The 24352-nt window shown below is 35.8% G+C and overlaps 1 protein-coding gene across 2 annotated transcripts in view; it reads right to left on the bottom strand.

Moving 5' to 3' along the window:
- Positions 1–21392, bottom strand: part of LOC124299455 (polypeptide N-acetylgalactosaminyltransferase 2) — a 158590-nt gene extending 137198 nt beyond the window's left edge. The window contains exon 1 of one of the 2 annotated variants that reach the window (XM_046752627.1): positions 20598–21392. In XM_046752627.1, the coding sequence (XP_046608583.1) occupies positions 20598–20687 (90 nt within the window). In that variant the 5' untranslated portion in view covers positions 20688–21392. The remainder of the gene's footprint in view (positions 1–20597) is intronic. The other variant, XM_046752628.1, reaches the window with a different exon arrangement.
- Between the last annotated feature and the right edge of the window lie 2960 nt (positions 21393–24352).

Genomic DNA, 24352 nt, shown 5'->3' with positions numbered 1-24352 from the left:
TCTCTTGGAACTTGAAAATCAACCGCGCGTGCGCCAAGTAATTGAATCTCATTGGTCGGCGAAATCTTCCCGCAGCGATATTCTTGTCCGCGACGCAGGCGTGCCAACGTACGCAAAATGTGGACGTTTGAATTCTCAGAGAGCATAAGCATTGAATTCCGACCGTTCTTTGAAGAGTCGACTTTCCGACCCGACAACAAACGCTTCCAAAACCTTTCCGAGTCGCTACTTCAATTATTTGAGATTCTAACCTCGAAAATTCGTATCAACCGCATCGCCGGCAGAAAGAGTTTGACAGCCGAAAACTCGGGTTGGCCAGCCTGCGCGAAGAGCCGACAAAACTCGCGCATGCGCGGTTCGTTTTCAGATTTCAAGAGATTGTCTCGGTATACGTAACTACAGAAGCGATCAATTATACATGCGCACACAATCGCGAGTAAGTATTACAATGTTAATTAATTAAGAACCTTCGACGACGTCAAAGATTGACGAGAAAAATTAACTTTGTTACATTTATATACGATATAAGCTAAAGGAAAAATTGATTGAGGAAGAAGAAGAAAAACTTTCGTCGACGTTCTCGGGGATAATGATTTCTATATAGGAACTGCTAACTTTTTTCTTAATTGAATAATGACTTGAAAGATCAGAGGAAAAAAAAAATATATATATATATATATATATACGTTTATTAGCGTTAATTAATAGCGAGATAGTATATAGTAAATATGTACAAATACAGGTGTGTTTATATATTTATGTGCAGATTGCACAAATTGACCGAGTAGTATTTATTCATCGCTTTGCAATATATTTGCGGAAAGCAATTATGGAGTTCACTTTACACGTTGTAAACACGTGTTTATGGCATAAAAAGAAAGAAAGAAAAAGGAAGGAAACAAGATTAAATCGATTTCGCATCCGAGCTTTTATAAACGCGAGCATAAAATATATATAATTTCAATTAAATTTGTATACCGGTATTATTATTTTTTATTTCCTTACTCTTCGTACACGTGCACCTGCAACTGATTTATACGAACTTGCTTTCGATTGAATTAACAAAAATATCCTCATCGTTCGCGCAGAGTCGTACATTTTGCATTGACGTTAACGTCGTTAAATACTGTAAAAACGATCGAGACGATTCTAAAAAAGAGAAAAAAAGAAACTTATGAAACCGGATTTTTCCAACAGATTGCAACGAAATTATTACCAAGTTTGGTTATTTAAAGGCAAACTGAATGTACGTACCTGCTGTTGTTGTTGTTGTTGTTTTTGTTGGTATTATTGTTATTATTATTATCGTTGTAGATTTTCGGGGTGCTTTCTAATTGCGCAAAGTTAGAAATTCATACATCGTATCCGTCCACCGGATACGAAGTCCGGAGGCATGCCGAGGCTCGCGGAAAACAGAGAAAGTAAATTTGCAATTTAGCGGCTACGACGTATTATATCCGGAGTAATTTCAATTTAGCAAAGAACCTTCGTTCCTCCAAATTTCAGGGACTAAAAAAGGGACGACCACAAAAAACGTGTTTCTTCCTTCATATTCTAAGCGTAAATTAAATTGTGAAAAATATTATTTACCCTATCACTGTTGGAAAAATTTAACTAAACATGTTGGAGTTATTTGTCATATTTGTGTTAGTACATGTGACACAAATTATTGTAATTTAAAAATTGTATTGTTGTACCAACATTTAATTCGTAATTTTCAGGGTTGTTTTTTTTTTTGTTCACTCAGTAATACATTAAAAAATGGTTAAATCAAATTAAAAATTTTAGTGAATCTGCCGGGACATTTTTTGATCCAAGCGTGTATCGTAGTTTAATTTTTTCAAGCACATATAAGAATTACTGTTCCATTAACTGTTATGAACATATTAAATATAATGTTTAAAGAAACCTATAATATTCATACAACGCGAGATGTTGTTATTGTTAAAATAATACAGATTGTAAAGAATAATTCAACGGAATACACGAATATCTGTATAACGGGATCTTTATTGATGCATTGCAGTTGAAAAATAATGTGACTGCAGGGTGGCGCAGATATAACGATTTAAAAAAACCTACACTGCGTACCAAAAAAAAAAAAAAAAAAGGTATTATGTAATCAGGCATAATAAAATATATCCCAATCCTGGCTATTTTTACGTTAAAAAAATACAACAACAAATGTCTGAGTAATATTTGTCTGACATATAATTTTCGCAAAATAACGTTTAATAAAAAATGCTTTAATAGCGTCAATTTTTATGTAAACTCGGATCAATTTCAACGACCGAATTCGGAATCGAGTATATATAATATGTTCAAAGGGTTTTGAATGCTTTTGATGAAATACGATTAGAGGTGATAATCTAAATCAATTTAACTTTCAATAATTTTCATTCATAGATTTTTTCTTTCGACGTATTTTTGACCCGACTGTACGTCCGAGGCGTGTCCTTATATATATATACATATATGTGTGTATAAGTTTTATAAATTGAACTGATTGCCCGCGGTGAAAATAAGGCGTTGTTTAAATTAGGGGAGATTCGAAGTCTCGACATTATTTCGCTGGCTAATACAGAGGCTGCCCAGACGGACTGTGAATGGGACAATTTCATGCGGGTCTGTTTTGTCAAAATTGTAAAAATTGTCAAAAATTTCCAGCATCCCGTCACAATTGTGATCGTGACGTCATAGAGCGACGGGATGGACGAACGAGGAAAGGGCGTTCGGTATAATTAACGGATAAAGTTCAAAATCTCTTTTCCGACATCTTTACCAGGACGAGAAAAGCTGCAGGTGATCCAGGCTATATTTGTTGAATCATTTTTGACTCACGGATCGACTTCGAAATAATAATAAAAAAAAAAAAAGAAACAAAGAAACAAATAAACAAACGTTTCAAAGCTAATTTAAGGTTTTGACGAAAAACGAATCACGTTATTACATAAGAGCATAAAAAGTTTAAATCCGTAATATAATTATTGGCGATTCAATAACGACTCGGGGAAAAAAATCAAACGCCTTCAAACGTCAAAGTACAGAGAGAAAAGAAAAAAAGACGACAATTGACAAATCCAAAAGTCTTAAATTCTCAAAAATCACGCCAATATTTTCATATTTATTTTCGTAAGAAATTTCGTACGCCAGAATCGTTCGTTCGGTGTTTTAAAAATATTGCTGATGCACGGAACGCGCGGCAGGTTTCTTTGTCTCTTTATCCGCAGGTAACAACCCTTGCAGTGTTTGCTATTTGCTGGAACAGTGGAGGAAAGTTTGTCGTTGTTCGTTTCGGAAGTTGTTTGCCGTTTCCATCTTCATTTCTCAAATCGCGCACATCCCTTACCTATGTATACATTGTACGTGTGTACACATATACATGTACGCGATGGATTGTAGAGGCGAAACGCCCCGAGGGAGAAACAAACATTCGAGGAGGAGATGAGAACTCAAGATCAGCTCGGCTGCTTTGCGCTGCACACATTTTCAGGATAGATACACTGGTTACCTCTGTAATCTATAATCTATAATCTATAATTTATAATCTATAATCTGATATCGGGAATCGATCAAATACGACGAAGAACTCGCGGCTCTGTTTGTATTCTCGTTACTTCGACTATATTTATCGTGGATTGCTGTTTGATGATTTCTTTACATGCATTAACAACGCGCGTTGTTTTTTATTTTTTATAATTTAAACAAGGCACATGCCTGATAAGGTATCGAAATTAGATTGAGCATGAATAACAAGCTGCAGAAATTTATAACAAACAACGCAACTGTGTATAATAATTGTTAATTCATTGATAGAAATTTTTATTTCCGGTTACCGCTCGGTCCTCAAATATTTTCATTTTTTACCACAATCGAAAGATACAGTTCTAGGTAGAAAATAAAAATTAGTTTTTTAGCTGTTACCGGAAAGTCTGGTATCCGTTACTATTCTTTCTCATTGCGATCACTGTTACTATATTTTCTTGCAACTGTTGCGAAAATTTAATTCTCGTGCAACAATAAATTGACGTTAAAGCCTTGTTTAACTAAAAAAGTAGAGTAAACCTCAGAAACTGATTTTGCGTTGCAATAACCAAAAAAGGATCGACAATAGCATAAAATGGTAACAAATGAAATTTTTCTCAGTGTTGAGAAGGAGGATCGAAAAAGACTAAGTGCAATTTTTGTTGGTATTTTTGGTAAGGAAATAAAAAATGAATACAGCAAAGAACGAACTATTTTCGCGAGTTGTAAAAAATTTTTATTTGCACGCACTCACAGCTTTTTTTTTTCATTCCCTTCCTAGATCGCATAAAACTTGTTTTTTTTTTTCGTTTTTTTTTTTTCCATATTTCGAGTAAAGTTTCCAATCGTAACTTCTTTCCCCCCATATTTTACGCAGGTTCGAGACACTCGAGTAACGTGTTCGTTCCGCAAACGATCGAGGCCGAGATAATGATTGAAAACTCGAACGTCTCGTTTCCCCGGAGACTTAATTGGGTCGCGCGGAGCAACGACATGTATCGCTATCTGATCCATCGAAAGCGAAGAAGACGAAAGTCGAGATAAACCCCCGGGAATAATAAATGCCAAGGGACGCCATAACGTAACCCAGTTTTGCCTCGAATCGTCCAAATTTCCCTAAATTAATCCAACTTATGCGAACAATTTAGCAATTATCATTGTTTGTTGTTGTTACCCCTCTCCTCTCTCCGTTCTCTCTATTTCTCGGCATTATTGAACGAATTTTAATCCAGTAATTTCTCGCCTTTTTCTCCTTCAATTTGTATCACACGTTATTCTACAATTCGGTTTTTATACTGTATCGAAGTTAGGAACATTGTCGTAACAATTCGAGGTGAGAAAAGACCGTTGTTTTGCAATTTTGGTTTTGTATAAGATTCACTAAACCGTAAAAGTAATAAAAGGAAACACACTCGTATCTGAAAATCTTGGTTTAGTAAAAATCATTGTAAAATTATAAAGAAAATAGTGATTCTGTCCCCAACGTTTTGTTAAAGATAACGTTAGTAATTTCAACCTCATGTTTTTATGCGGTCGGATATGGGTATAAAATAATCGAGAAAAAACTCTCTTCTCAACTGATATAAATAAAAATTTCAAGTATAAATAATAAATATTCAACTAATATCCGACTGTTATAACGTAAAGAGAAAAAAAGAGAAATGAGACGAGATGGAATTCTGTCGAGCCCAAGGGATTTTTCAGAATATGTATTCAGTGTTCCGATTAAAAGTGATAATCAATTATGTATACGACTTTTTAAACTTGTTTCTTCAACTTTTTTATCGCAGGAAACAAAAACAAAGTCGGAGTCACAGTGGTAAGTATTCTTACAACGAAAAACCATCTTGTTATAAAACTTGACTCGGCACAATAATGTATGCCTCAGAGGGTTAAACGATTTTTCATCGAACCTTAAGGTTTTTTGTCTTCTTCTTATCTACGTCACATATTATACACACAAACTATACGTACGGTTGTTGAATACGTACCGAGTATTTTTAATGGAGCTGTAATGACTCCAATTTCGAGTGATTTATAGTTAGAGTAAATCATAATTGCATATTAAGGCACCTAGTTGGATCGTAATAACAATCCGCTAAGTTGGTACTCGTTATAAAGTCGCCGTGTCCTGCCTTTCGGGTCGCTTGTTACATACTTGGATGGTATTTTCTTACAGTTACTGCGTAGCTATAAGTTTTGAAAATGACGTAGAGTTTAACTCCTTTATTAAAAATTAATGGGAAATGAATGGCGCAGATTGCAACGAGTTGAAAAAAAACTTGATCATTTAACCTAATTCTCACTGAAGTTGATAAATATATGTTCAAGAGTTATACGTCGCAAAAAAAAAAAAAAAGAAAATAAATTATAAAAATAAAAAAATAAAGGAGTATACTCAAATTCAAGACAGTGTGCGAAAGTGAAGAATAAAAAAAAAAACAAACAGAGAACAAAAATAGTGCTAATTTTCCAAGCAGTCTGCTCACACCACTGTAAAATTGTTGAAATGAAAATAAAAAGCGCGACGCAATTTTGTTATTACATGACTAAATTATTCAACGACGAAATTACGTGTTTGCGTAACTTTTTTTTTTTTTCTTTGGTTTTATTGTTTTGTTCTTTCGTAGTAGTGCGCCAGATTTTCACCAAAGTACGAACAAATGAGAACCATAATGATAATAATAATATGACAACGTAGGAAGAAACGAAACCGAGAGCTAAGAACGGAAATGTAAATCGAGTGAGGGGAAAAAAAAAAAAAAACACGGAAGAGTACCGAATTATAAAATTATAAAAGACGAAAGCGTAAGGAATAAATGGTGTGTGTGTGTGTGTGTGAAAGAAGGCGCCGGATCGGATCGAGGCTTTCTAATTCCTCTTCTTCTTCCTTGATCCGTTGGATTGCGAATCTCGCACGTCAGCCTGCCGCGCTATTTCCGTTGCTGTACAAAATTGTATCATCATCATCATCATCATCATCATTATTGTTATAACTGTTACGCTGTTACATACGACACGAATAAGAAGGAAGCGACTCGCGTAGCCACGAAATCCTTCCTTTAAAAGTGACAGTCGTTCAAATTTCCCGCCAGATATTAAAGCGCATGCGCGTTGCGTAAACTCGAATATTTCGTCCAGAAGACAAAAAACTTTTCATTATCGATTTTGATTACTTTCATTGTGTTATCGAAGTATACAATTTGAATTGAACCTTTCAGCGGGAAGGAAAGAACGAATGATAAAAGAAAGAACCAAATTAAAAAAAAATAACTAAGGGTGGTCCAAATAAATGTGAACAAGGTTTGACCACGACCCCCAACGACATTTTCTAACTTTTTCAGATTTTTTCCAAGTACCGTTTACGAGTGGATAATTAAGATGTCATTTTCCATAACTCGAAACCTGTGCGTTTGGGAAAAAAATTGCTGAGAGAAAGAAAATTGTTTCTTTTTTCCGAACTAGTCGATTATAATCTTATTACAATTTTCTGTAATATCATAATCATAAGTCATCGTTTTCAACGAGAGCAGCACAAAAATTAGTTTTTCTCTGCGTTCTCGAAAAATTTGAAAACCTTGGATACGAATGCCTGAAGTGGATTTGCGCATCGTACGTTATTTAATACACGTATCGGTCTTCGGACGAGTGAAAAGAAAATAAAAATAGAAATAAATTTTTAAACAAATTTAAGGAAAAAAAAAAAAAAACGCACTTATCCGGACGAACGAAAATCCTTCTTGGAAGTACCGTCAATCACATTCGAGTCAGGCATTCGAACACGTTTATTATAAAACGTCGACCGGACTTGCCGTATTTCATTTCAATTTCAACGTTGCTTTTCGATATGTAGGTACGCATATATACCATTTTATACATTTATCCCTATTTACGTAGGTGTATAAAAACGCGCAACATATATACGAAGCCTGTAAAACTTGAGTGACAGAAATTGAATTTTTCACCCTTAAGGTATAATAATACGCATATTTACAGACGTCGAGAGCGTCGAGCATTCGAATAACTTCTCATATAAATAAATACGTTTATGAATCAATTAGTGTTAATTTTCTCGCTGCAATTCCTTGTGTAATAATAGTGACGATACGAAAAATTTGATTTTCAAATTGTTTTTTTTTCCAAGTTACGATTTTTACGTCTAATGACGTTTTCGATAGTCCAGAAATTATACGAATGCTCGATTCTCTCGACGTCTGTAAAATACCGTAGAAAAAATATACGGATTCAAGGGAACGGAATTTGAGAATGGAAAAATAAATAACATTCGTCAAAGTATTAAACATGCATTACACATGTATCGTATATTATACGTATGTAATAAACAAAGGGAGGAAAAGAGTGACGACGGCTAATAGCGGAAGTTTCCTTCGTTCCGCGATTTCTTCGAACCCTCAATCCGAACTTTTCGACCTTTGCGACTCTCCAAATGTTGTGTGTTCGCGTTTGTGATTTATCACCCCCCCCTTGAAAATTACCGAGTTTTATTTTATACATACATAAATATCCATGTGTGTAAAAATATTCGAAACTCAAAATAAATGGCGAGAAAAAACGGTAGAATACCGAATTTCTATCGAATAATGGATTGAGAAATAAATTAAAAAGTAAACTACCAAACATGCCCAAAAAAAAAAAGAAGAAGTATTTAGTATGTTCGAATAATTATGTTTGCTTCATTTGGCCAACAGATATTGTTGTTTCGATCAATTTTCTGTGCAAATCGAATGGCATGGGTATTTTTACGAAGAAGAAAAGTAAAGAAAAAAAAAGTTGGAAAATCTTTTCCTTTGCCTGATACACAAGACGAATAAAGGAACTTCGGTAGGTTTGAAAAATGCCCAAGAATCTTTACCGGGTGTATATAATAATGCCCAAGGAAAGAATTCCATATCGACCCGTCTTTCGGCAACATTTATATGGTCCGTGGCCGAACGATGGTGTCGAATAGCATAATTCGGTGAAATGAAAGTGCGAGAAACGGTAGCTGCTACAGCCGTTGTAATTTCTAGGGCGTCACGTGTGTTACTAATTCACGAAAGCAATTCAGTTCGGTTAAGGTAACTTTCAGCCCTTCATGACTGCAGGCAAAATTCTCGACGATAGGAAGCCAACCGAGGAGGGTCGAAACTGTAACCGAGGAAAAACGCACGAGGTTGAGAAAAATTGCAATTTCCACACACGGCACGTAATGTTGATGATGCAAATGCATACGCAAGCGGATCAACGAAATAAAAAAAATAAAAAAATAAACTACCGAGTTTCTATTTAGATAAATAAATTTCGATCCTATACATCGAATAATAACTAACCAAACCTTTTATTTATTACTTGTAAGGTTTGTTTTCGTCATTTTTACATTGGTGAATAAGGGGGAGTAATTCCTCCTACAATTTATAAATAAATTTTCCACCTTTGATATCAATTTATTCCAAAAAAATTATGCCCGCGATTCTCTTCTTTGTGTTTCAAATTAATCATTATTATTGTGTTAATCGAACAAGCGAATAACTAAATATGAAGTTTAACTCGCAATCGAGAGAAAAGGAAAACAGAAACAAAACGCTCTTGATTAACTTCAAGTTCAAGTAAACGAAATGTCATCGTTAACCCGATCAAAAATTAGATACCTACTTTTATTTGACATTCAGAAACAGAAAGAAGACAAACATCTCTCGGGTCGATAGAGTTTCACAATTTTTCCCCCACGTTTCTCTCTGCAAAAAAGAAAAATCAAAAAAAAAAAAAAACTACAGTAATCTACCAAACGAACGAACTTGAAAAATATTTAACAAAAGCAAGGGCAAGAAAAGATTATAGCGAAGAAAAAAAAACGTAAAAAAAAAAAAAAACCATTCGTACAACGTAAACGATGAATACTCGTGGGCATAATTTGATAAATTATCTCAAGGCATGAAACATTCACTTTTTTTGTATCCGCAGCGTTGGACTCGTGAAGTGATTACTTCCAAGGTATTATTTTCCCTACGTAAATTAATCTTGAATTAGCCGCAAAAACTGTGCAGCGAAAGTAGCAGCAGCAGCAGCAGCAGACTTTGTTTTAAAACTCAAAGAAAATCCCGACATGATAATGAGAAAGAAGAACGAGAAAAAAGAAGTTTAAAAGTTAAGTTTACAAGATTGCTCTGCAACAAGCAGCACCAACTTTGCACGTAAAGTTTGAACTTATACTGCTCAAATTTTGAAGTTTTCTGCGATTTTTCCGGAAAAATTGGGTTTTAAAACAAAATAGAATTTGTTTCGTTCTGTGTTTTTTTTTTGTTTTTTTTTTCTACACACATGCAGCGATTAAAGTTAGCTACAGATTTTTGCGAATTATATAAACAGATGATCCGTATAGAACTATGAATACGAGAATGTTGTAATTTCGATAATCTTGTTAAAGAAAATCTGAAGCGTAATTTGTTTTAACTGAGATGGAACGATTTTTCTTGTTATTTATTTATTTTTTTTTTTTTTTCATTTTTTTCTCTCTTCTCTCGAGCAAGTCGACAAGAGTCGAAATTAAAATTTCAGGGAGGTGCATGAGAAAGAAATTAGAGGGAAAGATTATATATAAGAAAGGGGCGTTTTTCTTTCGTGCTGATTCGAGACAGTGTATATAATATACATACATAGCAGTCTTTTTGCATTATACCGCTAAGAGAATCTCTCTAATTAAGGGACGAATGGTTTTTGCCAAACGGCGAAAGCTTTAAATAAAGACCAATTTGCTTTCTCTCTCTCTCTCTCTCTATCTCGAAGTTCTTTACTTGCCTTATACCATGTATAACAAATTGTACATTATATACACGTACAGAGGGAGGCTTTGGCAAATTATACCTTTTACGATCCGACATTATACGAGAATTTTACATAACTCCCTTTACTCGTCGTGTAACGTGTAACGAAAAAACGAACAGGCCGATTAACACGATTTAAAAATCGTAAATCGTTGGCTCTCTCGACTCGGGGATTAAAAATTCCGTATAAAGAGTGAAAAATCGGAAGAAAAAAAATATGAGAAAAAAAAAAAAAACAACAAGCAAACCATTTTAATAAATTCATCAACGAAGCCCCACTCGGTAAAAATTCACAAACGTTGCTCGTGTTTTTCACAATAAATGAAAGGAGAAGAGAATAAAAAAAAAAAAATTAAACCCCGCATGTATATATGTATGAACAATTAGGTACGAGATAAAATGACCGTCAAACCGTGAAAAGGGTCGAGCGAGCGTGACGGGATGAATGATATCGAGGATTAAAATCTCCGCCATCTATATAATACACGTGCATATATACATAGATACACACATACACGCATACATACATATATATATATTTAGGTACAATACACATACGCATGCAGATACGCAAAGAGAAGTTTTGCATCGCAGTCACGTATCACGTCCGCAAGTTCAATGATCCCATAATTGCAGAGTCACAACCCCCGTTTGCGGGCGGAATATGTTCGTTGCGTAGAAAGAGTGGAGAGAGGCAAAGACAAAGAGAGATAAAGAGAGAGAAGCGAGTAAGTTGGTAAAAACCGAATAAAAAACGCTATTATTCTCCTCCCTCCCGTCTAGATGCTTCTTCGCTCTGCACCCCTTTCTCGATTTTCTCACTTTTCTCACTTTTCTCACTATCCTCCTCTTCCTCCTCCCTCTGCCGCGGTATAACTATATTATACAAAAGTCGGAATGCTCCTTTCAAAAACAAAAACAACCCCACTCTCCTCTCGTCGCAGGTGTTTCTAATTTTTGAACCGCCGATTCACCTTCTCACTTCTCCTTACATGTACATTAAAAATACCGGGACAATCTCTTGAAATCTGAAAACGAACCGCGCATGCGCGAGTTTTGTCGGCTCTTCGCGCAGGCTGGCCAACCCGAGTTTTCGGCTGTCAAACTCTTTCTGCCGGCGATGTGGTTGATACGAATTTTCGAGGTTAGAATCTCAAATAATTGAAGTAGCGACTCGGAAAGGTTTTGGAAGCGTTTGTTGTCGGTTCGGAAAGTCGACTCTTCAAAGAACGGTCGGAATCCAATGCTTATGCTCTCTGAGAATTCAAACGTCCACATTTTGCGTACGTTGGCACGCCTGCGTCGCAGACAAAGAATATCGCTGCGGGAAGATTTCGTCGACCAATGAGATTCAATTACTTGGCGCGTGCGCGGTTGATTATCAAGTTTCAAGAGATTGTCCCGGTACACGTATATTCCTTCATTCTTCTTCTGCCTCTAGATTATTATACCCTTTTTCCTCTTCGGTTAGAGATCAAAATATTCTACTCATACGGTTTAATAACGAAGGAAAGTAAATGGAAAAAGAGAAACACCGCTTGTTAAACTTTTATACATTATACACAAATTTCGGGAAATTCTATTTTTGATCAAATAATACTGGCGTAGAATGCGCGTTACAGGTAAATTCAACTGATGGGTATATTTAATTGTGACGGTTATCATGGCAATGACGATGTATTGCATACGATATACTTTGAATCGATTTGAATCCGAAAGCTCCGTTGGAAAAACTTGTTGAAAAGTCAGTTGCATAAGAAGGTATAATATCTTGGCTGGCTTGAACGCATTTCAACTACTACTCATCGTGTGTACACGTCTCACAGATCTGAGCTGCGAATCAACCGAGCGAACGAATTGCTTATATATTGTACAGAGAGTACACAGCTTAGGGCGGTGCATGATTGAGCAATTTTAACACTTGAAAAGTCAAAGTCTATACGTGTGTAGGCGTCGTTGTAACTTGCATAAGTGCAATAAACCGGTTACACGTACGTGTACGATAAGTGTAATATTATCCTGACCGCGTACAAATTTAATAAAGAAAACAAAAATAACTCGAAGGATAGAAATAACCCTGCGCGACAGAAATAATCGAAACAAAAATAAATCAAGTGAAAAATAACGCGAACAGAAATAACTCGGGACAAAAATAACATCAACAAAGATATATCAAGATAAAAATAAACCAAACAAAAATGAATCAAGACAAATATAACAAATAAAACCCAAATAAAAGTTACTGGAGATGAAGAAAGAAGAAGAAAAAAAAAAAAATAATAATAGATAAAATAAAACGAATTAAGGCAAATACAACAGATGAAATCCAAATAAAAGTTATTCGAGATAAGATTAACCTGAACGAAAATAACTCAAGACAAAAATAACTCAATAAAAACGAATAAAAAAAAAAAAAAAAGGAATCAAGACGATAATAACGCGAAACAAAAATGAAACCGAAACGAACATAACTCGAGACAAAAATGAGCCAAACAAAAATAACTCGTCATAAAAAATTGAATCACATTAAATTGAATGAAATTTACTTAAAAATGTAGATAACTTTTGTCATGGGTTATTTTTTTAGGGGTTACTAATTCTGAAACATTTGGTCCTTACAGCAAGTTGAATCTGCACAGCGCCAATTGGAATTAAGTATCGCAAAAAAAAAAAATATGGCTAAATCGGACGATAAAATAAAATATCGTACCTTTGAAAATTGCCTCGAGTCTAATCATAGATCAGGCTGTACATTGTACAAAATATTCGACCTCATAGGACGGGGTTTAGGAAATGTCGTCTTGCCTGCCTGATCATCTCGCGAAACTTACCGAAAATCAAATCGGGAAGGGGAATCCGTGAACAACGTGGGTGAACGAGGGAGAATCGAGTCCCATTTCCGGTTCGAAGAACCGCGGAACACGAAGCAGGAAACTCTGGCCGCCTTACAGCTGTGCTTGACTGTACTTGCGAGTCCTGCAAGACTAACAGATACCATCTTTTTACGAGAGTCGGACAAGCGGGCGGGTCGGTATCGGAGGGATCTGCATTATCAGCGGTGCACAGCTTTTGGTCCCATTCCAGGGATTACGAGCACCCTTCGTAGCAGTTCCGTGGAACCATGGCGAAACGAAGGACCCTTGGGATCGCTAAGAGAAAACGGTGATGCAACTATGGCGCCATTTTTAGCCTATTTCAGCCGCGAAAAACTTTCGGCAAATTTTTCCTCGTCTTTGTTTCGCACTATCGAACATTGAAGTTGTGGATTACACGTAGAAACGATTTTTGCTCGTTTATTTATTTTTTTTTTTTTTTGAAAATGGCAGGTGTAATGCGGTTGCCAAAATCTTGAGTACAAGTACGATTGCAAAGTCATAATGATCACAATTACGAGCAAATGACGAAAGCTCCGAACGGTAAAAAACTCTGTATTATATTCGTCTCAGAAATTTTCGAAAATATAGAATCCATCTGATGATTCTGTCCATTCCACGTTTTCGCACTGTTTGGAAATTCGAAAACGATTTGGGATGAGTTTCGATTTTTCAGACCGACGGAAGAGTAAACATTTCAGAACGAACGATGGATCCGAATTACTTCTATTTTCTTCATTCAACGATATGTCATCGTATTCGAAAAAAAAAAAAAAAAAAAAAAAAAACGAAATTGAATTTAATTACCAATACTTTTCTTCTGTCATATTTGGTGAATTCGAGATATTTTTTCTACTTTATTTGTGTAACCGAAGAAACAGCTCATTGTATTTTCCAGCTCACGTATATATCTTCGTTCCCGAGTCGAGTCATTACCGTCTTTGTGATTTGAATGAAAGAAAAAAAAAAAAAGAAAAAAGAAAAAAGATGAGATTGTGCTTCGTTATTTTCTTTTCACGTACCTTCCGTGTTTTTGTTTTTCTTTTCATTCGAAAAAATTGAGAGACGTTCCTTTGGTACGCGATCGTCGTTAGACGATCCTAAAACTACGTTTGACGAAGCTATTCATTGAAGATCAAGCCGACCGAAGTTCAGACGGACTGCCTCGTATATGCATAAGGGTAAGGAGAGAAGCGAAGGAGCAAAACTTTGGCTTTCCCGAACTTCCCTCCTCCCATTTCCGACTTTGAATTCGAACCAATCCTAAAACTGCACGGTCAGATTATCGACTTGTCAATTATCACTCAGAAGCCTCATTTCGTAAAGAAATCAAATCGAAACCCCTGCAATATAAATTGCAAAAATTGCGAATAAAACGGTAAAATAAAAAAAAAAAAATTTAAATAAAATTTTTGAAAAATCACTTCAGATATCGCAATTCGCGAGATAATATGTAATAAGATTCTGCAATCAATCAGGTCAGTCAACACTAGCTTTATCTATGTACATAATAAAGCCTACATCGAACATGAGAGGGAAAATATAAGAAACTTTTCTGAGGGGGGGGGGGGGAAGAATTCTTAAATGCATTTTACCGTTGAATGAAGAATTCGAACGTTGGGAGACAAGGACGCGATTCGCGATTACTGTAATAAAATGTTGAAGATCGGTAATGATCGCCGATTACTCTGTCCGCTGCTATGCTTCGTTATCATATAATAAGTGCATATAAATATAATAAATTCATATAGGTATATGTACATGTAGATATAGAACAGGATACGAGCAGCTGTTATCGCATGTGAAGCGTACGGTTGTTACAGGTCAGCGGACTCTTACAACTCTGCCAGAATAAATACAGAGATTAAACGTATATATATATATACACACGATGTGTATCTTCTACAGGGATATATTAAACGCAGCGGAGCCATCGGCACGCTGCAAAGCGGCACGTGCATCGGCTAATAATAATCGTCGTGAGTTAAATTTTCCTCATACAAATTATAATACCACCAGTATGGGGAAAAAAAAAAAAAAAAAAAAAAAAAACAGCTCGGTAAGAAGAAACAAAAAGAAAAGAATTTCTCTTTGCTGCTCTGATTTTTCTTCCTTAAACTTTTATATCAGAGAACGTAGAATTTACAAATAAAATTATAATTATATTAGATCGCAGACTCGGTAAGTTTTTATATTACTGTAGTATTGTAAAGGGGGGTGGTGATGGTTTACATTCTCAGACATCAAAATTCATGGAAAAAATCAGAACTAGAAATAAAAAAAAAACGAACATTGAAATCATTTGTTTTTTTTCCCCCCTTTGTTGAGCTGCGTTTTTTTTTTTTTTTTAATATATAAACATTAGTACAAAATAAAAGAAAAAAAACCATAAAATTTTTCATTTAACTGTTGGTTCTTTGTGTCATGTTTGAAAATGTCAATAAAATAAATTTTGTAACTAAGAACAATTTCGAAAAACTACGTTTACTCCTGCAACAAAAAAAAACCACCGTTTACCAGTGTAATTAAAACATTTTTACACGCGAATTATAAACATGCTGTTCTAATTCTCGGCTTGAACAATTTGAGATCTCGTTAATTGCGTAAACGGTGAAAAAAAAAAGAAAAAAGAAAGAATGAATAGAAAGAATCAAATTTTTGAAATTCGCAAATTTTTTTTTTTTTTGCTTTCCAAGTTCAGAATTGATTTCAGGAATGTATTACATAGCCTCGCGGAAAAAGAACCCCAACTTGGGTATAAATTCGTACCCCCAACTCATAGATAATGCTAATTTTGCATGAGAAAAAAGTTAAGGGTTACGAATTTACACCAAAGTTGGGGTTTTTTTTTTCCGCGAAGTTATAGTCGAGTTTTGAAAGTCTGAGCTTCGCTACGCAGTTGATTCACGTTTTAACGAATTTTCAAATCTTTATCGTTAACATCCAGACGTTAACTTTGGATACCTCGCCGCTGACAAGAACCGAATGACGGTGTGGTGTCGAGTAATTGGCAATTCGCCAATTATCGATCAACCCTCCGCACGATGCTGCAGCATCGAAAGACGAGACGAACAATCAACGTTCCGCAATATCTGCATCCTAAACTCTGCGTACGTAAAGTCTGGGATTCGCCTGCCTTGACTTACACTTTAAAAGTTAAAAGTTACGGTAAAAACACCATTTTTTATCACCGATGTTATTAATTGACGAACGTTATCAACGATTTTTTTCGCAATTTCTTCGCAAAATTTCAATTATTCCGTTCACACGGATGGGTTATAACCAGAAGATCACATTAAAATCGATAATTATAGCTACCAATGCTCACGAGTGTAAATATATTGAAAAATAGAAAGAAAATGAAAAAATCGAAAAACACCGTTAACCGAGATACGTGTGATATTTTATAATATATTATTTACGAGCAATCGTTGGTTCCTGTATAAATATATTTACGTACAACATCACATACGCACACACACACACATGTATTCTCGTTTATACATATATATGTAACAGATGCGATTTGCCAATACATGTATAACCCAACCGAGGCGTATAATATAAAATTCCGTGTGAATGATCGGCAGGTTCAATTTCAGGGTAAAAAGCTGCAATCACGCTTTGACAAACTTTTCGCAATAAATAACGTAATCGGGAAATTTCCGGTCGACTAATTTATCGCGATAAATGTCCAGCTGCGGCGTGGTTCGCCTGCGAGGAGGGGTGAGATAAAAACATGGCAAAAACTTTATTTCGATTTCGAAACGCGTGGTTGACATCCTTTTCTTACGTTTTACGTATTTCCTTAGTCTTTGTTTCTTTTATCTCTCTTCTGCTTTTCGTTGTTCCTATCGTCGTTTTCTATACGTAATAGCCAAGTAATCTCTCTCGCAGTTTCGGCAGAACGTCGGTTCTACGTTGCGCTAAATAATAATCGCACAAAGCATGACTGTAATTATACACCAACGTGTGACAATTAAATTTGCAATTTCAAATTTGCAAATCCATATCAACTCGCCGGACACTGAGTGATAATACAACAGCGAATGTGGACAGTTGATCAAAATTATCCGTGCAAGCGAAACTACGTTATAATCCACCACCGTATGCTGTGATAATAATAACAACAACAGAGAAAAACAAAAACAACAATAATAACAGTAGGAGTAGTAACAATAATTTCAATTTTATGCAATACATAATAAAATAAATTAAATTACCGATCAAATACCAAATTATATAATGTAACGCAAATCGCAAGATTTAAAATCGGAGTATCAGGGAAGAAGAAAATTTCGATTATTACCGTTGATAATTTTTTTGGTGGAACAATTTTTCAACACATGTAAATCGATCGAGCAGATTCAATATTCGACCATGTAAAATTTACAGCATGACATGGACGGATTCGCGAACGACTCGAACCCTTCGCTTGGTTCGTCGACAACGATAAAAAGGGTTCGAAGCCCTCCGCGAGGGTTACGAAGGGGTGGAGACGCCGACTTTATCCGCAACAGTCGAGATAAAAAATACAAATAACTCTCGTAATATGCATACTTGCAGGCGGCGTCTTACCGTATATGCCTAGATTTAGGTACATATACACGAATATTGTATATAAACGTACGCGTAGGTATATATTTACACGAGTATACGTGCCGCGCGTGCGAGAGCCTCGCGATTTATTACGGTACGTATATGTAACGGGTATGATAATTGTATTATACTGTACGTTATTTGTATATTTTTAGTATATATATTTTTTTGTATTTTTACACGCGGAGAGAAAGAGACCCAAGCAATTTATCAACGAATGTAAACGTGTAAATTTAACACGATTAACCGGCTTTAGTCCAATAATCACCGCTCCCCGAATTTTATAACGCGTGTACGTGTATTGATTTTTTTTACTTTGTGCACAGACGTTAATATTTTTCAGACGATTTTACGAATTTAATGTACGATTTTGAATTTCTACAATTACGGGGCTGAAGTTAGTTACGTTGTTGCAATGATTTGTGTACCGGGAAATCCGATGTTTCGTAATTTTCGGAATCTCTGAAATGCAGCAAATTATAATAAGGTGAATGAAATTTATATTTTGAAAACTTGGCCACTTCTTCAAAGTCAATATTGAAAAATAGCGAACCCTTCTCCGAATGTTTCGTTACGCTAACTTTGCTAACTTCAGCCTCGTTTTCGATTCGATTTTTGTTCGTCCGAAGAATGGGGTTTGAAAAAAAAAAAAAAAAAAAATGACCAAAATTATCGACGAATATTTTTAAGGCAGGGGTTGAAACTCGTTAAACGTCAATGAAGCGAAACGTAGGTATATAATATAATATATACGTAAAATAATTTGCATATTCAACCGCTAATCGAGATTCATTAAAAATCTGCGAATTAATGTGAGAGATTTCGATTCTACGTTTCATTTATCCATTAACTTCGTCACTACACTTCCATCAATATCGTAAGTAAATACTAAACTCATCTTCGCTCACTTCTGTGAAAAACGGAGAGTCGACGATTTGTATAATACGTGCCGGTGCGATGTAAAAAAACCTAATAAACAATGGCCAACATAACAGGATAAATAGAAAAAAATTAATTAAAAAAAAAAACATAGCTTAACCTACGCATCGTGACTCGAAATCGATTTTGAAATATCGACAAGTTTTTCATTCGCTCGATTACTGTTATCGTTGCTATATCGTTATTTCTTTTTCGGAACGATATAAAAATGTTATTACGCCAAGTTTTATTCCGTACACGTCCTGGTCCGTAGAGTGTATATGAAAAAAAATAAAAAAAAAGAAAAGTTCGTGTATTATACACACGGTGATTATTGTCCCGAATGTAATATAACGACATCGGTTTTTTTTTTCATTGCCGTGTACGCTGTGCTTCGTATTTTCGCTTTTATTCTTCACAGTATATAAAGAACGAAAGTGAAAAAAGAAGTTACGAATTTAATGACTCCGTGTTAATATACCGTATATATGCATATAATATGTATATGTATACAGAGCGTGTAATTTACGTTTATTTATCCTATTCTCTGAATTTTTTCTCAATCGGTCAAGGATTAAATTTCAATTTCAACTTATACACTAGCTTGAAAGTTTGATATTTCAACCCAGTTTTTTTTCTTCTCTTTTTCACCGCAGTGCAGTTCAGTCGTTGCGACAATAATTATATCGTGCGCTGCTTTCTCCGCACAATAATAATCAATTTATCCTACGTACGTATGGAATTATACATGTACAATTATATACGCTGTATATGTATATACTGCAAATTATAAATTCTGGGAATTAATGCGCGACGACAGGGATCGTCATAAATAAATACGCGATATTACCATTAATTTCATCTTTCATTTTACGTACGTATGTACCTATCGGCTTATCTTATCACGTTTAATTAAGTTACTAACGTAACTATTGTAACGATTTATGCCGATGAAAAATGTTTATTTCGCGATTGTGGAATCGTTTGAAATTCGGTAAATCGTAATGAAACAAGATATATTAATACTTAGAAATCTTAGTTTCTTCAAAATCAGTGTAAAAATCAGAAAATAATGAATTTTACTCTATGTTTCGTTACAATAACGTTACAGACTTCAAACTCATTTCATCTTCTCGTTTCACGACGAAAACAAACAATAAGAGACATTATAACGAGAAAATTTGACGACGCAATGACGAGATCCGAGCTGCTGGCAATCAACAGATAAGAATAAACATCTTAAAACCTCTCTAATCGGACATTGCCTGAAAAGTTTCATCGTGTTGAAGTATTTCTTTCATGCGTGAAACCTAGTAGTAAACAACAAACGCCATGTGTTCGTGTAACAATTCCCAGAAGCGAGAGAATCGAACACGTGGCGACTCGATTTATCGATGGATAAAAAATCTGTTTAAAACTGGCGCCTCGAGTCACGAACTTGAAGTTAGTAACGCTGCCAGTGACGAGATGTCGAAAAAGATTCTACCCTTTAACAAACTTATAACGACTTGGTATTATTTGAGTATGAAAAATGCGGGTTGGTTACGATTTCAACTGAATTTCAGACGACAAATCTCCAGCTCCGAATCAATGATTTTTCATACGAACATCAATTTCGTCTCGGTTCGTAAATTCGACGAGAAAAGTTACGGAAACAAATGAAATCGAAACAGAACATAACGAGAGTGAAAAAAAAGAAGCACGCGCACGTTTACCAACCAGCAGAAAAAAAAATAACAAAAAAAAACACACACAATAGTAAAAATAAAGGAATGTAGGGAATTTTTTGCGCTGAACCGAGACTGAATAAAACAGATTTACCGACGTACATGTATAAAAATTCGCGGATAACTTGACTCACCTTAGTGTCCCTGGTGGTGTGATAGTAGTAAACAAAGGCGGACATCCAAGCGCATGACAGGAGTATAACTATCTTCACATTCCGCCTCATGTCGCTCCTGTTTGGCTCCTTGGCTGTCAGCGTGACAACTCGTACGTGGTTTTGACGTAAGTGAGAATTTAAAGAAAAAAACTCCGAACCGAAGATTTAAAAAAAATTGGAAATAAGAAGACGCTTTTTAATCACACTGAACCTTGTTTAACCGGCATCGATACTCTCCTCGGCGTGAAACGATAATATGCGTAAAAGTTTATTCACAGAATATTACGGTAAGAGGTTAAGAAGAAAAAAAAACAAACGAAAAAACATAAACAAACATTACAAAAAAGAAAAAAGAATCACGCCGCTTCTGCGAAAGGAAGAGAGAGAGAGAGAGAGAGAGAGAGAGAGAAAGAAAGAAAGAAAAAAACCGAAGGGATGACGAAGGCAGGAACGGAAAAGAGGGAGAAGGAGGGGAGGGTCGCACCACCGTAACAACACCCGTGTGACACACGTGACGACGACGACGAAGTCGAGGGAGACGACGACGGCGACGACGTATTTACGAATAGGATATAATAATTCACAGTTCAGCGACGGATGACAACGTGCTGATTATGATTACGGGTTTGTTATTATGCGACGCCGGTATTTCATCGAGGCTCAAACGGTCGCGACGATCCGCCAGTGATAACCAGCCCTGTCAAAAGCTGAAGCCATACTGAAACCGAATGTCCGCCAATTCAACGAACGCCTCTCTCGCTCTCCTGCGCCGTTCGCCCGAGCCTCTCTAGTCACTCGCCGATCTCTGCCCCTCGCAGCCTTTTAGTTCCAGGCCTCGCCGCCAGTGGCGCTGATCGACGCGTCGCCGCAGTAACTCTGTACCTCCCCTCCCCCTCTCCGCCCCTCCTGCGACCCGTCGCTCCCTCCTCCCCCCCACTCCTCTGCTTCACACAGTCCTCATCGCGAAAGGGCGCGAGATCTTTGGCGTCGCGACGCGCGGTCATCGATTGGAACTCTCTCTGCCCCCCCCCTCCCCCCGCAGTCCCCCATCCCCTTCCCCCCCTCGCCCTTGCGCCAAAAGCACTCGCGCGGGGCGGTTTCTTGGCTTCTGGCTTAAAACAGCCTTGCGGTTTTCAACGTTTTTCACGCATAATCGATCGTGTTAATCGACACGATGCACGACACTGATATTATTGCCTGTATAATGTACGTACACCTTTGGTTTGACGTTTGGTATTCGTTGGATTTTAAATTTAGCGGTGGATATACTGAGTTTAAAATAATCGATGAGTCGATTTGTCGTGTGTAAAGAAATAATCGAACGCGAATCGATTGAATCGGTAAAAATTAATCGATTAATCGACTGTTTTGTAGTTTTTTGAAACGGAGCATTTGAAACCGAAATTTCGTAGGTATCAGTACGTAGTCTTAATTAATAGCGGATACGTTTTTTAATAATTTATAGTTTCGTTGAAAAATATTTTTCAAATTCAGGTGAAAATATTCGTTTATCTTTCACTTATCATACGAAATAGGTCCTTAGTAAGTAAGATAATGATAATAATTGATACTTTAAACACGTAAATTTATATTGTCGTGCATCGTTCATGGGAGTAATAAACAAAAACCGATTGTGAAGAAAAATAATCGATTATACTCGATTAATCGAGAAAAAATAATCACTTTAATAGAAAATCGATTATTTTTGGTTATTCTTAGGTTTTAAACATTACTGTAAAAAATTTTGTGGTAAAATCGAACGGTGTGAACTTATAGGTGAGGAACTATTTTTCGAACCAACTCGGAAATTTACGATGATTTATCCTAAACTGTAGGATTCAAAAAATTGTATAGCTATAATATAAATTAAACAATTTTGTTAGGTATGTGTATAATTATCCTCCGAAATCGCTATCTCATTGAAAGATAGTTGCAAGTTTACAGTAGATCCCTTTGATTAATCATTTTATATGCTATTCATCACGCTGTTATCGTTGAATGTCTGCAGTGTTCAAAATCACACCGTGGGCATTTCATTATTATTAAAAAAATAGCAACATCGATACGACCGTTGAAAAATAAAAGTATTTATGCACGATAAGTCATTGTCAAATGAGATCCTACTTATTTACCGTTATTTGAAGCAATTATTCGAATTCAAAAATCAGTATTTACAAGTCCTTGTTTAAAGTTTTTATGCGTTTCGTTTCTCATATTTCTAGGAAAATCATAGCAGCCTCTACGAATATATTAATTTGACAAATCGATAGTAATTTTCAATTTGCGAAACTCCCTAAATCAGAAATTCCTTCAGAAAACTATCTCGAAACTGAGTGAAAAGAAACGCATGACCGATTATCACAGTTTCCTGTTGATGGTCGTGACAATTACTCAAAATCCCTTGTGGTTTCAACGGTTACCCCAAACTTAACCCGTTCGTTTTTAGGCTGCATCCATCACGGGACGTGGTATAGAGAAATTTTGGCTTCTGCGGGATGCTTGCAGCCGACTTGCGAATATTGGAGAGTTTTGATCGATGGAAGAAAAAGTCTCGATATGTTGCACGAAAAAGTTGTTCAAAGCTTTTGAAGAAAAACGAAGCGCAATTGAAAAAATCGTTCGTTCATAATTCTGATATTATTTCCCTTCGTCCGAGAAAAAAATGTCTTTTGAAAAATTCTGTTCCTCTCGTATGATGAAATTGTTGGACTAACAATAAATATTACGCCTTAATGTCAAAAATCTCTGGGGCATCAACAACGCGAGCGTGAATTACCGCGATAACAGTAGAACTTCCGACTGATTAAAAAGTGGAACAAACAAATTGCGGTCAACGCGGGAATCTCATTCGCATGACATTGCACTCGCAAAAGAATAAAAATTACGTTAATTGCAAGACCCGGATCGGCGTAAAAAAATAGAGATATTCGATCTTACGTATCGTTTGAGGAGGAGGCTTATTAGTCCTGTAACACTGATCATCGTTCAGATCATAAATCTGATAAAATAAAGACGTGTTTCTAACGTTATTGCGAGTCAAGTATCGGCGGGCATAATCAGGTGTACGTGGGAGATCGTAAAAGTGAGGAGAAGTAGCGAGTGCGATCTCATTTTTGGATGACGTCTGATTTTGAGGAGGTCGTCCAGTGTGATGGATGTTTTTTTTTCAAGTTTGTTTGGGTATTTTTTTTAAGACAAATCATTCAAACAAAATTTCTCATACTTTTCACATTATATTTATTGACATGTAAACAAGCTTTCTGAATTTTTCGGAGACGAAATATCGATGGAAACTTATGTAAAAATAAGTGTAGACATTCTGTGGAATGGATTTTTGATGAATTGAAATTTGGCTTAACGGCGACTTTTTTCATCAGATTTCGTGATTTTTTTTTCAGATTTACGGCAGCGTTTTTATTAATTTCTTAAAAACCGTAGGTTGAATCAAAAATCCGTTCTACAGAAGCTTCGAGGATATATTAACGATTCTAAAAAGTCTTGGTTTTTGTATTTCGGCTATTCCGTTCGCCTAAAAATGTGGTTACCGTTTAGCTAATCGCTTTCTGTAAGGCTCCACTTAAACGGACGTACAGTAGTCCGTTTTTAAGATAACTTAGAAACCTTTTTTCAATGGTTCAAAGCGAAAATCCGCAACTTTCAAATGCAATTTAGTTCACTCTGTTCCGTTCATTAGCATATAGTCACAATTAAACATTAAATAAAATGATTATTTT

The sequence above is a fragment of the Neodiprion virginianus genome, chromosome 3 (genome assembly GCF_021901495.1).
Source record: "Neodiprion virginianus isolate iyNeoVirg1 chromosome 3, iyNeoVirg1.1, whole genome shotgun sequence".
NCBI lineage: Eukaryota > Metazoa > Arthropoda > Insecta > Hymenoptera > Diprionidae > Neodiprion > Neodiprion virginianus.
The sequence above is the reverse complement of the archived record's forward strand: the minus strand, read 5'-3'. Positions and strand labels throughout refer to the sequence as shown.